The following is a 15,988-nucleotide window of genomic DNA, read 5'->3' as shown; positions in this document are numbered from 1 at the left end:
GTTATCTGGTCATAGCCAGTTGAAAGACCTGCGTCAGTCTTTGCATGATGCCAGTGGTCTGGACACCTCCCCGGAGGTTGAGTTTGGCAGTCCTGAGCCGGGTACGCATGCTGAATCCTCGTACCAGCGCCTCATGTCGAGGGTGACGGAGTACTTGAGGTGGTCTGAGCCACCAGGGGATTTTCTGCAGGATGTCCTGACAGATATCTTGGACCACAGTCCACCAACTGACCCGGTACTGCCATTCCATATGGCCTTGCAAAGAAGGGTGGCAGCAGCTTGGACTGCTCCAGAGAGTCTCCTGGCTGTGGGCAAGTCTTTGCCGAAAAAATACCGTCCAGCCAGTAGCGACCCCAGCTACTTGACTACGCACCCCACTCCGGAGAGTTTGGTGGTGCAGGCAGCTGCGGCCCCTGCAAAACAGGTGTCGTACCCTACCATCCCTCCTGATAGGGACGACAAGCGTTTTGATGGCTGGGCGAAGAAAGTGTTTTCTTCAGGGGGTATGGCTTTGCAGGCAGCCAACTCTGTGTTTGCCTTAGCACGTTTCACTCATACTTTGTGGAATTGTGTCTCTTTGGCGGCTGAACATATTCCCGAAGGGGAGGAACGGGATGGCTTTCTTGCTCTTATTTAGGATGACAAGGATGCCATTTGTGAATCGGTTCAGTCGGGTCTGGACATGGCAGATTGTGTCAGCCGGTCCATGGAGGCGAGCACCGTAATGCGCAGAGTTGCATGGTTGCAGAAATCAGGGTTTGCTCCTGATGTGCAAGCCCTGCTTCTCAACATGCCCTTTGATGGGGAACACCTTTTTGGCAGCAAGGCTGACGAGAGCCTTGAGAGGTTGCAGACCTCCAAAGCTGCAGCGAAGTCATCAAGCGCTGCAATTCGCCAACCTCCGCCTTTTCATCCTAGGGGACAGCAATAGAGGGGAGGTTCCTTTCGATACTATTCTTCCTTTGGTAGATCGAGAGGGGCTGCAAGTCAAAGGGGCCACCGTAGGAGTGCCAGAGGTGGAAAACAAGGTACTCGAGGTGCCTCTTTACCCTCAGGCACTGCCGCAGCCGCTTCAGCTCAGTCATGAGACCATGTCCCATGGTTCACCAGTTGGGGGAAGGCTGGTGCAGCATCTTGTAGAATGGCGTGCCATTACTTCAGATGTGTGGGTTCTGGAGATCATAGCCCACAGCTACTGTCTTCCTTTCCGGCAGAGGCCTCACGACAGTCGACCAGGGAATGTCTTTTTGAAGAGTCCGGATCCGCTTCTTGCGCAGGAAATCAAATCCCTGCTGGAGAAAGGCACCATAGAACTGGTGCCGGTAGCGAGGAGGGACAAGGGATGGTATCCCCTTATTTTTTGATCCTGAAGAAAGACGGGGGATTGAGACCCATCATGGACTTGCGCGGTTTGAAACAGCTCCTCAGGAAGGACAAGTTCAAGATGGTTATTCTCTCTCAAGTCCTCCAGGCCCTTCAACTTCAGGACTGGTTGGTGTCTCTCGACCTCAAGGACGCTTATTTTCATGTGCCGATTCATCCCAAGCATAAGAAGTACCTGAGATTCGCGGTTAGCGACTCGCATTTTCAGTTTCGGGTCCTGCCGTTCGGATTGACCTACGCCCGAGGGTCTTCACCAAGCTCATGGTGGTGGTGGCAGCATATCTCAGGAAAGGGGGGATTCACGTCTACCCCTACCCGGGCGATTGGTTGATCAGGGCACGCTCTCCCGAGCAAGTCTTGGATCATCGGTCAGTCACCTGCCACTCCCTTCACAGGCTGGGCTTCTCCCTCAACTTAAAGAAGTCTCACTTGACGCCAACACAGCGTCTCCAGTACATCGGAGCAGTGCTCGACACACCTTTGGGGCTTTGTTCGCCTCCCCAGGTGAGGGCTCATCACATTCTGCAGATGGTGCACAAGTTTCAACATGCCCAGAGTCTCCCGGCGTTTGAGTTCTTGAGGTTGCTCGGCCTCATGGCATCCTGCATTCTTCTGGTGCAGAGGCACGGCTGCGGATGAGATCTCTGCAGTGGGCTCTCAAGATGCAGTGGTCACAGTCCTCCGGCAGGATGTCGGATCCCGTTCAGGTGCCGCCCTCGTTCGCCCAGGACCTTCTGTGGTGGGCCGTCAAAGGTAATCTGATGAAAGGGGCTCCATTTTGGCTACCCTGGCCGGAGGGGACGGTCATGATGGACGCATCCCTCACGGGATGGGGAGCTCATGCCAACGAGTTGACAGTAAACGGTTGTTGGTCTCCGTCGGAGTCCAGACTCCATATCAATCTGTTGGAGCAGCGGGCTGTCTTTTCTGCCGACTGTGAGAGGGAAGAATGTCCTGATTCTGACGGACAACACAGTGGCCATGCACTACCTCAACAAAAAGGGGGGGCAGGGTCACTTCCTCTGTGCAGAGAGGTGATGCAGCTCTAGTTCTAGGACAACCAGCAGGAAATTTCGATCTCAGCGGTTCATCTGGCCGGAGACGAAAACGAGACGGCCGACGCTCTGAGCAGGCAGAGCACGATCTCTCACGAGTGGGAGCTGGCTCAGGAGATTCTCCTGGAGATCTTTGCCCTTTGGGGGACCCCACAAGTGGATCTCTTCACCAGTGTCAACCGGAAGTGCGAAAGGTCCTGCTCACGGGAATTTCCTCCACGAGGAGCCTTAGGGGACACGTTCGTGGTGGAGTGGTCCTTCCCACTGCTGTATGCGTTTCCTCCAGTCCCCGTCATTCTGCATGTGCTGCAGAGGTTAAGGAGGTTCGGTTTCTGGATGATCCTCATTGCTCCGGCATGGACCCGGAGAATGTGGTACCCGGACCTGCTCGACTTGTCCATCTGCCCTCCACGCCGTCTTCCCTACCGAGACAATCTGCTCTCATGGAAGGGGGGTCAGGTTCTCCATCCAGAGGTCAGATCCCTCAACCTTAATGCTTGGCTTCTGAAAAGTCGAGGTATTAGGATTGGGACCTCCCTGAAGATGTGATGGAGGTGTTGCTTTCGGCCAGACGGCCTGCGACAAAGTCAATGTACCGTTGCCGTTGAAGAAAGTTTTGCGACTGGTACAGGGTTCAGAATGTGGATGCTTTTTCATGGGACATTCCTGTGGTTCTGTCTTTTTTGCTTTCCTTAGCCCACAAGGGCCTGCAAGTGGGTACCATGAAAGGTTACCTGGCGGCGCTGTCCATATTTAAGCGCTCGTCTGAGGGGTGTTCTTATTTTAAGAATCCTTTAATTTCTCAGTTTCTGAAAGGGCTCACTAATGTGTTTCCACCATCACCTTTCCAGGTGCCCGGTTGGGATTTGAACCTGGTTCTAAAATTCCTAATGGGTGCTCCATTTGAGCCTTAACATTCTTGTCCTTTAAGACTGTTAACCTTTAAAACTGTATTTTTAGTTGCGGTTACTTCCGCTCGCAGAGTGAGTGAGTTGCAGGCACTTTCTGTTAAGCCACCCTTCACGATGTTTCATAAGGACAGGGTTGTCCTTAGGGTCTGTCCTTGCTTTCTTTCGAGAGTTGTGTCGGAATTTCATTTAAGCCAGAAGGTCATTCTTCCGGCGTTCTATCCTCCTCCGCATCCTGGTAAGGAAGAGGAGAGGGTCCATAGGTTGGATCCTAGGAGAGCTTTAAGTTTCTACATTTCACGCATGTCCCGGGTCAGAGTGGACGATCAGCTCTTTATAGGATACGCGGGAAGGAGTTTGGGACAAGCTGTTACTAAGCAGACTTTTTTCTAGATGGATTATCTGGGCAATTTCTAAATGTTACCGCTTGGTGGGTAAGGACCCTCCGGTAGGCTTACAGGCCCATTCTACTATGGGTGTGGCTGCCTCTACTGCTCTGCAGAGGGGTGTTCCCATTCGTAACATTCGCGAAGCAGCCACATGGGTTTCGGTCCATACTTTTGGAAGACACTACTCCCTAGTTTCTATCCATGGGCAGGATCTGGCCTTTGGTAAGGCGGTCCTTTATTCTGCAATTTAATTGGGTATTCTAAATGTCTAAATTCTAAATTCTTTTCCCTCCTCCATACGTTGGTACTGCTTTGGGAGTCTGTCAGATATGGAATACGTCAGAGGAACCAATCCCCTCGAAGAACAAGTTACTTTCTTACCTGGTAACGTTCTTTCGATGGGATGTTCCGAAGACGTATTCCATATTGTACCCTCCCTGCCTGTCCCGCTACAGAATTTCTTATGCGATTGCAGCTTACGTTTCTACAAGGCTTTCTGTGGTCATACTGGCAGAAGATTGATGCCACACGTTCTGGGAAAAAACTACTACTGAGGCTACGTGCGTCGTTTGTCCTACTTATAACATCCGGTGACGTTGGCTCGACGGGAGCCCTCGAGGACAGCGTAGCGACGTGATCGACGCAGGACGCAGACGCAGACATGTTTCCCAAGCAGCACAGCTGTGGTGATTACCTGTCATAGATATGGAATACGTTGTCGGAAAATCCCATCGAAAGAACGTTACCAGGTAAGAAAGTAACTTGTTCTTCTAGCTCACTCTCAATTTTGAATTGACCATGGATGCCACTGAGTGGACCGTCCACAAGTTCTGTGTGTGTGTGTGTCTCTCTCTCTTTCTCTCTCTCACTTTCTCTCTAGCAGCACCTGGACCTGCCCAGCACCTCTGACACATCTAGGCATGGATACTTTGTAAATGTAGGATCTTGGTAAAAATGTTTCTCCCCTGGGTTGCTTCACCTGTCTCTAGACCATAATGGTATATTAGCACTCCAGTCAATAATGCCTCTTAGAGAACCCCATAAAAGGACAAGTCACTTCTAGTGGGGCTTATGAGATAAAACCCTGATATTATTCTTAGGCAAGGCAGAGTGGTCCAGGGGATCCCCTGTGCACTTCCTATGGGCCTAGCATCACAACGTGGGTGGTGGCATCCAAATCCTGTGACAACCCCATCCATCACCCCCAAACACAGGCTGGGGACCTTTGCAAATATCTCCTCCCTTCTTCAGTGCTCTCCCAGGTGTATCTATGGAAATCCTACAGACAAAATCAGCGTTGGCTTATAAGCCGCCCTTCTTTTTTAGAACCATATATGTGTTAGGCTGGAAGGTGAGAAACCATCCCAAGAGTCTTGGATTGTTTTCTTTATTCCTCACTAGCCATTAAAGGGGTGCATGATCTGTTATATATTATTCGAGAGTGCCAATGGACATGTATTGGCCCCATCCTCTAGTTCCATAGATGCATAGTTCTGACAAGACCAAAGCTTCATACAAATGTATTGAACTGACTATTCCACGCATTCCACTCTTGAGAAACAACTCTGCTAAGTCATTTGTCGGTGACATGTCTAATTAAGGTGTTACATTCCTGATGGGGGCAGAGAACAACATGAACTCTTCATCTGTGTGAAGGTTTCCCCAGAGGAGCTAATCCAAATTATCTGTTCATGAGTTTGGTAGGGTTAGTTAGTGGATGGAGAGGGAGAGCGCAAGAGAGTGTGTGTGCTGTTGGTAGTATCAGTGTGGAAAAACAGTCCTTATTTGGTATTTATGGCAGAAAGTAGCAGAGGTTTAGGGATGTGGGAAAGACCATTCAATATCCATATCTTGAAGTGGGTGAATGACAGAGGTGCCATCGTGTGACAATCGGGCGGAGGAGGAGGAGCAGAGAATCCATGAGGACAGTTTGGGCGAGACATACGCTGTTTATCTGTTAAAATAATTTAATGAAACACGTGCCAATGTGTAACACTTGGATAGAGGAGAAGGAGCAGGGAATGTCCAACAACAGCTTAGGGGAGGCACACACTCAGATGATATTAGTGGTAAAAAGAACCAGAGATTCAGGGAGTTCTTAGATGCCATTCAGCGATTGATCTACACATGTGTGAAGCACCCAAATGATATGGAGTGCAGGGGAAGACATGGTGTTTATTATCTTTTCACATGAGCAGCAGCACTTGCAGCATGCACTTGGGGTGCCAGAATGTGCCATGTTCAATTTTAGGTATCATCAATCATAAATTTCACCTCATAAATTTCTCTGGAGTACATGCACCGGTTCAAGTACATGCCTGAATACTGCACCCGGATGAACATCCACCGAGACCAATAGCGACGGTTGCATTTTCAGTTGCATCCACTGTCTCAAGGTCAGAAAGGGTAGAGTAAAGATCTAGTAAAGATCAGGAAAGAAGAGCACACAGTGTAGTTGAACAGCATGGGGAGATTGAAAATGTGTTGAGTATAGTTCCTCTACTCCCATCCAGTGATAAATCAGACAATAATGACGATGGTGCAAGGATGATGATCAAAATAAATATCATAATCCATAAGAGTCCAGGCAGGAATGTGAGTTGCTGCCAGAAAGCAGTGATACAGAGGTGGAGGATGAGGAGGAAAATGCCACCACAGAGGCAGATGTAGTTATAGAAGCTCATCCCCACCAGTGTATAGTCCCTTCCAGAAACAACTTCCTGTCACAGATCAGAAAGTAGAACACCTCATCGCATGACAGCTATAATATGTCACAGATGATCTCAAGAACACACCAACTCCCAAGGATAGTTCAAGGGTTTGTATTTGTATTTTGTAGGAGAGGGGCTCTAAGGGCCACCATTCTCTATTTAACCTAAGGATTGCTGGTCCCTCTCTAGACCAGGTGCCCCTCAACTCCATGCTCGTCACTCACTAGAAATCTGTAACCCCTTCTAGCTAAAAAATGACTAGCACAAGGTGATTGCCTAAAGTCTAATCGCCTTATCAGTCTAATCTCCCTTAGGGGCCATTCTAGGGGTACCTGCCCTAATGGCATAGGTTGTGTATTTGATGCCTTTCAGACACTAAGGCCCCACTTGGTTTTACCATTACACAGACTGTTATTCCTCTCCCTAGATCTAGCTGACACACTCCCTTGTCTCCTCCTACCCCATTCTCTCTACTACTCCACTCACGGTCTCTTCTCTCTTCCTGACACGTCGTCCCCTGTCCCTCTGATGTTGCTCTCTCTATGTTCTGCCTCCACCCTCTCCACCCTCTGATCTTACTCTTTACTATTCTCTCTCTTCCCTCTACTCACTACTACTCCCCTCTATAAACTACTACCACTCCTTCCTCCCACCTATTAATCCCTCCTCCACATTGCTTCTCCACTCTCCTCCACGCTACTATTCTCTCCTTCACACTACTACCATACCCTTCTCCACACTGCTGCTACTACTCCATCCACAACTTCTCCCTCACTCACTCTCCTTTCACTTTCCCCAGTCACCCTCCCATTCACTCCCCATTCTCTCAACGCTCAATCAAACCCAAGTACCACTTTCTCTCACCAACCAATACCTCACCTTGCAGACTGCCTGAATAACCTGCCCCCATGCCCATCTGCAGCATCCTTCTGCCTAATATCTTGTTCGGCCTCCCCCTCCTCTTAGCCCACCCAAACAACCCACGCCTTTCCGTTTCCCCAGTTACCTTTGTTCCCTCCTCTTTCTCTTTCACTTTGGTATCCCCTTTCTCTGTTTGCCTGGGTGAACTGTTATCTTCCCCTTCTTCAGGGGCTGGGTTAAAGGGATCAGAACCAATCAGAAGGGACAAAAGCCCGGCCCCCTCTCGGTACGTGGGTCCGCCTGGTCTTGTCGATGGTGGGCCTCCACATTGATGGTAAGTGTCCCAGTTTGTTGTTAGTCCTTGGTATTCTGTTGCCTGGTTTTCGGTGGGGCCCGTTCGGAAGTCCTGCTATGGGTGAGTATGCAGTTTGCATGAGGAGCGTTTGATGTGCTGTCTTTAACGGGGAGTTGAAAGAACCACTTTGGGTGGTTGTTGCTGGTAATACTGTTTGCACAGCTGGTGTGCAAAGTGGCCAGCTCTGCATGCTGGCTCCAGATTGGAGTATTTTTCCAGTCTGTTCTGCGCATGACTCTGGAGACACAAGACCACTGTAGCTGCTTCTCTATGGCTTCTTGCTAGCTGTGGTAGTGTTTTGGTTCTGCTGCCACTTTGTCTGCTGGTACTTGAAGTTTAAGTGAAAAACAAAAGGAAATTAGCCTGCAGCACCTTGGGTGATACGTGTTGAGCAAGAAAAGATGGCACTCTTCACATTCATGCAGCCACAAAGGGAAGGGTTTGGGACTGGGGCCTACGAACTGCAGCCTCCCCCTTATGGGGTAGGATTGGCTATGGCTTCCACCCTGGTAGGCCTCCCACCCCAGGCTGAGAGGTGTCCACATCCCCTCATGTTAGATTCAGGCTACTCATCCTACCACAAATGTCACTCCTGCCACCACCATTCTGCATAGTTGAGCCCAGCCAATGTGTTAATAGCCCACACCAAAAATCAAGTGTGGCAGTACGTCACACAGATTAAATAGCAACAGAGTATGGTCTTTTGCACCTTCTGCCAGGAAATGGCGTGCCAAGAAAAGGTGGAGACCAACTTTGGTGCCACATCTGCACCGTCACATATGCTGCAACACCATGCTCAGACATGGGATGATGTCAAAAGATGTGAAGTGCATCCTTCCCCATAATACCAGACAAGCATTGTTACACTCCCATTCCACACAAATAATGCTGAAAGTAGTGCAGCTGTGTCATTTCTAATGACACTAAGCCCTATCTCTAGTGCTCCAGTGATGCACAGGAGTGTTGTGAAAATGTTTGCATGTACAATAAATATCACAGCTCACATGATAGGTGCTTGATGCTAACCTGGCTTTAATGTTGGCAACAGAACTGTTGTCCTATTCTTTTGTAGAAAAAACCCTGGATTTCAGCAGTTTTTAAGAAAAGGTGATTACTGATGAGAACATCCCAGCCATTGTTGTCTCCCTAGATTGTAGAACAAGGTTTTGGCCATGGTGGAGTGGGTACTACAGCAGTCAGAGTGCCAAAATACCTACTTCACCATGGACACGTGGACCAGTGTTTAGACCATTGACTACATGGTCCTCACAGCGCACTAGGCACCCTCTCCTTTCTCTACCAGAGAAGAGGCTTCTGGAACAATGTAAGGGGGAAGCAGGTGGATGCAGGTTTATGCAGTTTAGCAATGGACCATCTTGTGCATGAAGGAATTTCAGGGCAGAAGCTGCAGGGGAGATGATATCTGGGAAATGGCAGAGGTGGAAGCAAAGTGGCGAAGGCCATGCATTTTGCATGTGGACCTTGTTGTGGTAGATAATGTATTCAGGGCTCTTGTTGCATTATGGATTGGCAAGAAAATGCACGTCCTCTTTTTTGCACATGTACTTCGCCTCATCATCACACACTTTATCAGCAATTGTTAGCCTATGTAAGAAATGATGATCAGGATGATCAGCTGACATTTTAGCCAGGCTTACTAATCCAAATACTCAATTCTGTAGCTGCAGGCATACCTCAAGTTGCCACTGGACAACCGGAATACACCAGCAATGGAACTGCCAACAAGCTCCTCATTATGAGGCCAGGTCAGCTTAATCTACCACAGAAGTTCTCAGCCGATCTCCCCCCAGAATGACGCATATGGCTCAATGATTCTGCCCACCCAACAGGTGCCGTTGTCCGCTTTGACCGCAATCAACCCTGCATTCCCGGCACGCATGATTATCAGCTTGGGAACTGAGTCACACACATTGTGTGGTTTCCTCTAGTTTACTGCTAACTCCATTCTAAGCTGTGTAGGGTGAGCAGATAACCTCCTGTCGTCCATGCCAGAGTTTTTTCCTGATCTCGCCAACAGAACTGGAAACTTGTCTTGGAGATCTCTAGTAATTTTACCTCTTCTGGTCCACGGATAGGATCAGTCACCACATCATCCTGCATTGTCTGTTACCCAATGGCTCTGCATGCATCTGCCCTATTGTTCCTTCTCACAAGAGTAAAAAATAAGGAATACGCTCAAAGAAAACTGACGTGGATCGGTATTTAGAAGGCATATTAGATAGCTTAAACCCTTTGGACATTTAATGAACTCCAGCTTCACATGTTCCAACACGGTACGATCTTGATCATGACCTCAAACAATTCCTTTTGGTATGTGAATCATTTTAGCTCAGATTTGACACTAAAGTGTCCTTCTGCAATGAGGTTCTGATGTCAATCGCATCTCACTGTTAGTGCTTAGGAACCGCTTCTAGAGATGTAAGCATGATACAGAAAATTATGAATATATGTATCACTCTGGATGGAACATTCCTTTGGGTTTAACCAATTAGGGATGAGGATTCAGAGCAAATTCCTGCCACTTTCAGCTAATAGGTGCTCACAATCTTTGTTTTGCACCGGCTGGGCCAAGCATAAGGCTCCTGTCCTGGTCTAGTTCTGCCTTTCCCAGCTGTTTTTTTTTTACTCTACTCCCACTGACCTTGTGTCTATAGGTAGGATGGCAGTGGTTTGGCCAATTTTCCCCTGCAACCCCATCTGCCAGGATCTTTCTCTGCAATGCCACATCTGTTGTGTCAGGGCGTCAGATACTCCGGCTGTGCCTTCCCTCAGGAAGCACTTCCCACCTTAGCAACGCAGAGCTGAGGGAAGACTCCCCTTCTCCAAATGTGGCATCCCCGAGCATGGCGAGGTTTCCTCAGATGCATAGTGCAGAGGGGACGCTGTGGTCAACCTGTACGCTTCTTTTCGGCAGGCGGAGTCAGATTGACCTCTCCCGGGTGCTAATTTCTTTAGCCCCCAAGGGTGGATGACATTCCTAGATGTTAGGTGGCCGAGGCTCTCTTTAATGCCCCTGCTTTGCTCTGGATATTAAGGCGGGCTGCCAGGCACCCAATGCCTGGAATTTCCATCCATTCCCAGGTGCTAAGACTTAACTATATGTTCTTCTGATAAGGGAGCTGGGGCAGCATCTCTCATTATAACACACGTGCAGTAGCATATTTCACATGATCAAGCCGCTGCCCTATGATACCTGTGAATCGTATAATGGCTAAATGCCACCTGTTAAAATGCTCTGCTTGTATACGGTTCCGTCTCCGCCTTGCCATTCTTCAATGACGTTGAAACTCTAAATGTACTTTACTGTGATCCCTTCAAAACAGCTTCTGGAGTTATCCACTCCGCACAGATATGTATATATGAACAGCAACAATCATTTATGACCTCAAATTGACTCTGAGATTTTGAGCACGAGTGTGGACAGGTAGAACTGCACCCCAGCATGTAGTAGGGACAGTGATTTTTTACCTCAGGTTGAGAATGCGTTTTATTCCCCTCATATTCCTATTCACTCTCTTTCACCATATCGCAAAAACACCCTTGAAATTCTCTCAAGTGCAATGCTAAGTTTCCCAGCAGGATATACACAGAGTTTGTGATCATTACTAGTCTCGGGACCACGCTGAAGCTGACTGTCCAGTGTGCAAAAGATTTAAACCAAAGAGTCAAGAGAAGGACAGTGCGTACTACTGAGGCGGAGACGCCATACCCCTTTAGGCCGCCATCCACCAAAGAGGTGGTAAATGATGATTAGTCGGGAGAAGGCGTCTCATTGGACCCTGAAGAGCCATCAATGAAGGGAGCCTCAGTGGCTCCTTCAGTCAGCCCCTGCTCTCTAGGGTCCGCCAAACGTTGGGTCCAGGAGACCTGTCATGACAAACTCAAGACTGCACACCATAAACAAGCCACAACTTCCACCAAACATACCGGCCACGTAAACGCATAAATACCTGCCCCCGGCACCAATACCTTGTCCCCCAAACATGGCACCAAACCTTTGGGTTGATGCCAAAATATGGCCCCAAGCGGGCTAAGAGACCATCACAACATGGCACTAAGCAGTCTCTGATACCTTGTAAGGATATCGCTGAATGCTCAGGGATCACCGCTAAACAGGTTTCCAAGTTGAGCAAAACCTCAGCTGTCAATGATGGTCAGCATATGGCCCCAGTGAAACAAGGTATGGAGACTCCTAAAACCTTGACTATTGGTTCCCTGGGTAGGAGGAGGGAGATTAAAGCCTAGTAAGGTGACAAGCAAGCACGCCAAAATGCTTAGTGGACAAAAGGGCAAGTCAACCTCCCAAATACCGTCACGCTATGAGACCCCACATAAAGTATCTTTCATGCCGACATCTTTGATTACAAACCCAGTGCCACAGTGGATGCTGGATATCCCTGGACAATTGAGACTTTTGACAGCAACAGCACTGCATGCTAAAGGGTTCCAGGAAACAGATTCCTCTGAAGAGGAAGAGGAGGAAGGAGATGGGTCAAAAGAAATAGAGGAAGTGGAGGAGTTTGACCCTTATGGCCCACACAAATTTGGAGGCGGTCCCAGGAACAACTTATATTTCCAGAGACAATGTCAAAAATAAACACGTTCCTGCACGAAGAAAGGGAATGATGGGAACAAAGAAAGCATTAGCTTCCTTTTGAGACACTTTCAGAGGTACCAGTAAAGCTCCCAGGTGCCCTCATTGAGGGCATTGACTTAGAAGAGCCATCAACAGAGGAATACCCAATGGACTCCCTGCATGAAAGGAACTACTTCCCCCATGGAGGGCCAATGCAGTTAGGCAGCTCCCCTATTTATGATTAAAACACAAAAACAAGAGGAAGAAAAGGATTTCATAGAAGAAAGCCAAGAGGAGCTGCCCTTCATTGAGCACTGTCGAACTTTTTTTGGGGATTCTGTAAAGTGCCAAACAAAGTTGTCATTTCAGATTCCTGCTTCTAGTCGGCCAGTACATGTCTAGAAATTAAAGAAATATAAACCTTCTCCATCAGATCCAGCCCATCTAAACGGTCCGCTTTCTCTGGACACCTCAGTGGTCACTAAAGCTAGAAAGAAGGCTGATGCACCTCTCTGAGATGAGTTACCCTCTGACAAGAAGAGTACATTAAATGTATTCTCTGGGCTGCAAGATGGCAACTTCAGTGCACTGTAGCCTGTGGATAGCTAATGCTGTAACCCTCATGGTGCTTTATGACCCGACATGCAAGCAATAGTGAAAGACTTGCTTGACACCTTGTGAGACCGGGTAAAGGCGAACAACAAGGAAGACCAGTTGGAAGAGAATGGCTTATTTAAGAGCGTTGTAGGTGGAACAGAAACTGCTGGATATCAAATCAGCTGTGTGCCACAGTCCTAAACAGACACTCCATGCGCAGTGGGAACTAAACAGACTTATTTGCAACAAGCGCAAATGCAAAATGCCCTAACTATGCGTCCAGGTACCCAGAACCAAGGACATGGGGCAAACGTCTATGGATAACTTTGTCTGGGATATTTGCATACAATTTTCCCCTAACACTCTTTACTGCACAGGGTGTTGCCCAAATTGCGTCAGGAGAAGCGCACATTAATCCTCATTTCCCCCACATGGGCATGGCAAGCCTGCTATCCTTATGTCCTGCTCATGTCAATAAAGCTTTGTCTGGTTCACAACCTGTTAACATAGCAGAGCCAGCAGATAATGTATCACAATCCACAAACAGCCTAGCAGCATGGTCCTTTGCTCATATAATGTGGCCATCGAACTTTGCCCCAAAATTGTGTGGACATACTATGTGAAGAACCTGCAACCTGGACATTGTGTGTTATCTGGTGCAATGCATGTAGTATCAATCCCACTGAAACTTACCTGCTGAACTTACTAGACTACAGGCTGGTTTGCAGCTTACCCATAGTGCATTTGGCAGGATTAGCTATGTACACCGACTTGAAACACAAGGTGTCTTGGTGGAGAAGCTTGTATGGAAGGCATCAGCGCATGTATCCCGCAGTGGCTCTCCCAGTGCATGGCTGGGATCTTAGCCCAGTAATACTTATGGGTGCCCTGTTTGACCCCACGTCTCTTACTTATAGAGTAACCATTGTAATAGCCATCGCATCTATTCAGAGTTAGTGCACTTCCGGCTTTCTCAGTCGATATGTCCTTTGTGGGAATTCACTGAGACCAAGTGGTTGTCTGGACACATTTCCACGTCTCACCCAAGTTTATCCCAAAGTTCCATGTAAACTAATCCATTGAAGGCCCAGCTTTTTTCCAAACGTCCGTTTGCACAGGCGAAAAAGCACTGCATAGACGTGATAGGCTCAGAGGGCTCATGTTTGACATGGACAGAACAATGCTGCTGCTTCTTTTTCTCTTGTGCCATAGGTCAGGCGGTCAGGAGAGGTAGAAGCATTGCTCTTTGGAAAGTGTGCTGCATACACACATGCTATTTGCAAGGCTGCAACATCGAGCTCTGTTCACACGCGTATGAAACGTGTGTTTGCCTTGGCAAACAGATATCGGTTGACTCATGGATGGGACAAGCAGTATTGCATTGTTGCTTCCATTCACCCACCACTAGAATAGTACACGGTTCACTGACCTATGCATACAATGTGAATGTAAATAAATGTACAATCCTCAGGAGACAGATGTTACTTATACAGGCATAGCCTTTCTGTAACTTGTAAATTTACCCACAGACCTTCCCCAAATAGAGGCTCCATGGCATCGAACTTACTGGTCTGCCTTTACTTCTCACTCATTCTTACAAAACGGAAGAAAAACAAACAATCTGAAGGACTTGACGAGTGAAGCCTCATAGGTACCGGCACACGTAGGTTAGGGATAGTGTAAGTAGTGTCCCTGTTTACGGCCTTTCACTTTGATATGATATTTTTAACGTGCTTAATGCCCAGAGGTTTCTAAGTGCGGATCCAGGGATCGAACCTGTGGTGCTCCGTGTCGTCTTGCTTCCAAGGCGAGCACGTTGTCCCTGAGCTATCCTCCCGAGACTGCAAGTACACAACATGTAATACTACAGACCAAACGTCATGCAGCATATGCACAGTATGTGCATCTAAACAGATGTAAGCCTCAGAAAGAGACTATTGCTGGGTAACCTCATATATACTACTCCTTTGATCGACACTGAACTGTCTCCCCAGAATTGACCTTAAAAGATACACTAGTACACTAGTACACTAGAGAAGGAGTTTCTCTGTTTAACTGTCTAAAGATAGGAACATTTTCGAAACGCAGCTGTAGTTCTGATGTTAAATCAAACCCCTCTTGATACTATTACCTACCTTGGGGGCTGAGCTTCGGTCAGCACTCCAGGTGTTATCGTTGTTAAACATTGTTCCATGCATTTCTTTATTACAAGTGTAGGCATGTGCTGTAGAGTTTTTTTTGTCTTCTGAAAGCAATAGAGTGAGAGCTATGTATGCGGTTGTTTACAGTCAATGAAACCTTTGTTTAAAGGAGTGCCCCATTTCTCTCTCTGCTGCAGGTGGCTCTGGTGTTATATTTCCGTTTCCGGATAATGGGAGGAACCATGCCATTGTTCTCAGAGCAAGACAATCCGGCATCCTTCTCACCTTTCATCCTCACCAGGTACAGTAAATGCCAACCTATTAGCCAGAAAGTATACCCTGTTATTGGTCATGACCGGAGGCACGCTGCTGCTTGTATTCACCTGCTTTTGTTCATGCTTGAGCACAGCATGACCGGAGGCACGCTGCTGCTTGTATTCACCTGCTTTTGTTCATGCTTGAGCACAGCATGACCGGAGGCACGCTGCTGCTTGTATTCACCTGCTTTTGTTCATGCTTGAGCACAGCATGACCGGAGGCACGCTGCTGCTTGTATTCACCTGCTTTTGTTCATGCTTGAGCACAGCATGACCGGAGGCACGCTGCTGCTTGTATTCACCTGCTTTTGTTCATGCTTGAGCACAGCATGACCGGAGGCACGCTGCTGCTTGTATTCACCTGCTTTTGTTCATGCTTGAGCACAGCATGACCGGAGGCACACTGCTGCTTGTATTCACCTGCTTTTGTTGCTATTAGCAGACTCCTGACTTCAGTGGATTGGGGTTTGATGTTGCCATGTTTTCAATTTATTTTCAGACAATTTCATGATAGAGAAACCCTGTGACAAAAAGAAGAAACATGTTTTGATATTTCAGAAGTGATAACGAGGTCCCAGTTACCATTGGCTTAAGATTGTGCAGATTCCCACAGCGTTTTTCTGACAGTCTCAGTGTGCTTGCGTCACTTCCATTTAATGAAAACACAACACGGA

The 15,988-nt window shown here is 47.9% G+C and overlaps 1 protein-coding gene across 1 annotated transcript in view; it reads left to right on the top strand.

The window, feature by feature from the left end:
• TMTC1 (transmembrane O-mannosyltransferase targeting cadherins 1) overlaps positions 1-15,988 on the top strand; it is a 1,779,343-nt gene that overhangs the window by 744,556 nt on the left and 1,018,799 nt on the right. The window contains exon 7 of the mRNA XM_069628531.1: positions 15,195-15,298. Coding sequence (XP_069484632.1) covers positions 15,195-15,298 — 104 coding nt within the window. The remainder of the gene's footprint in view (positions 1-15,194; positions 15,299-15,988) is intronic.

The sequence above is a fragment of the Ambystoma mexicanum genome, chromosome 12 (assembly GCF_040938575.1).
Source record: "Ambystoma mexicanum isolate Mex_15411 chromosome 12, UKY_AmexF1_1, whole genome shotgun sequence".
Lineage (NCBI taxonomy): Eukaryota > Metazoa > Chordata > Amphibia > Caudata > Ambystomatidae > Ambystoma > Ambystoma mexicanum.
Note: the sequence above shows the minus strand (reverse complement) of the source record. Positions and strands in the feature narration are given on the sequence as shown.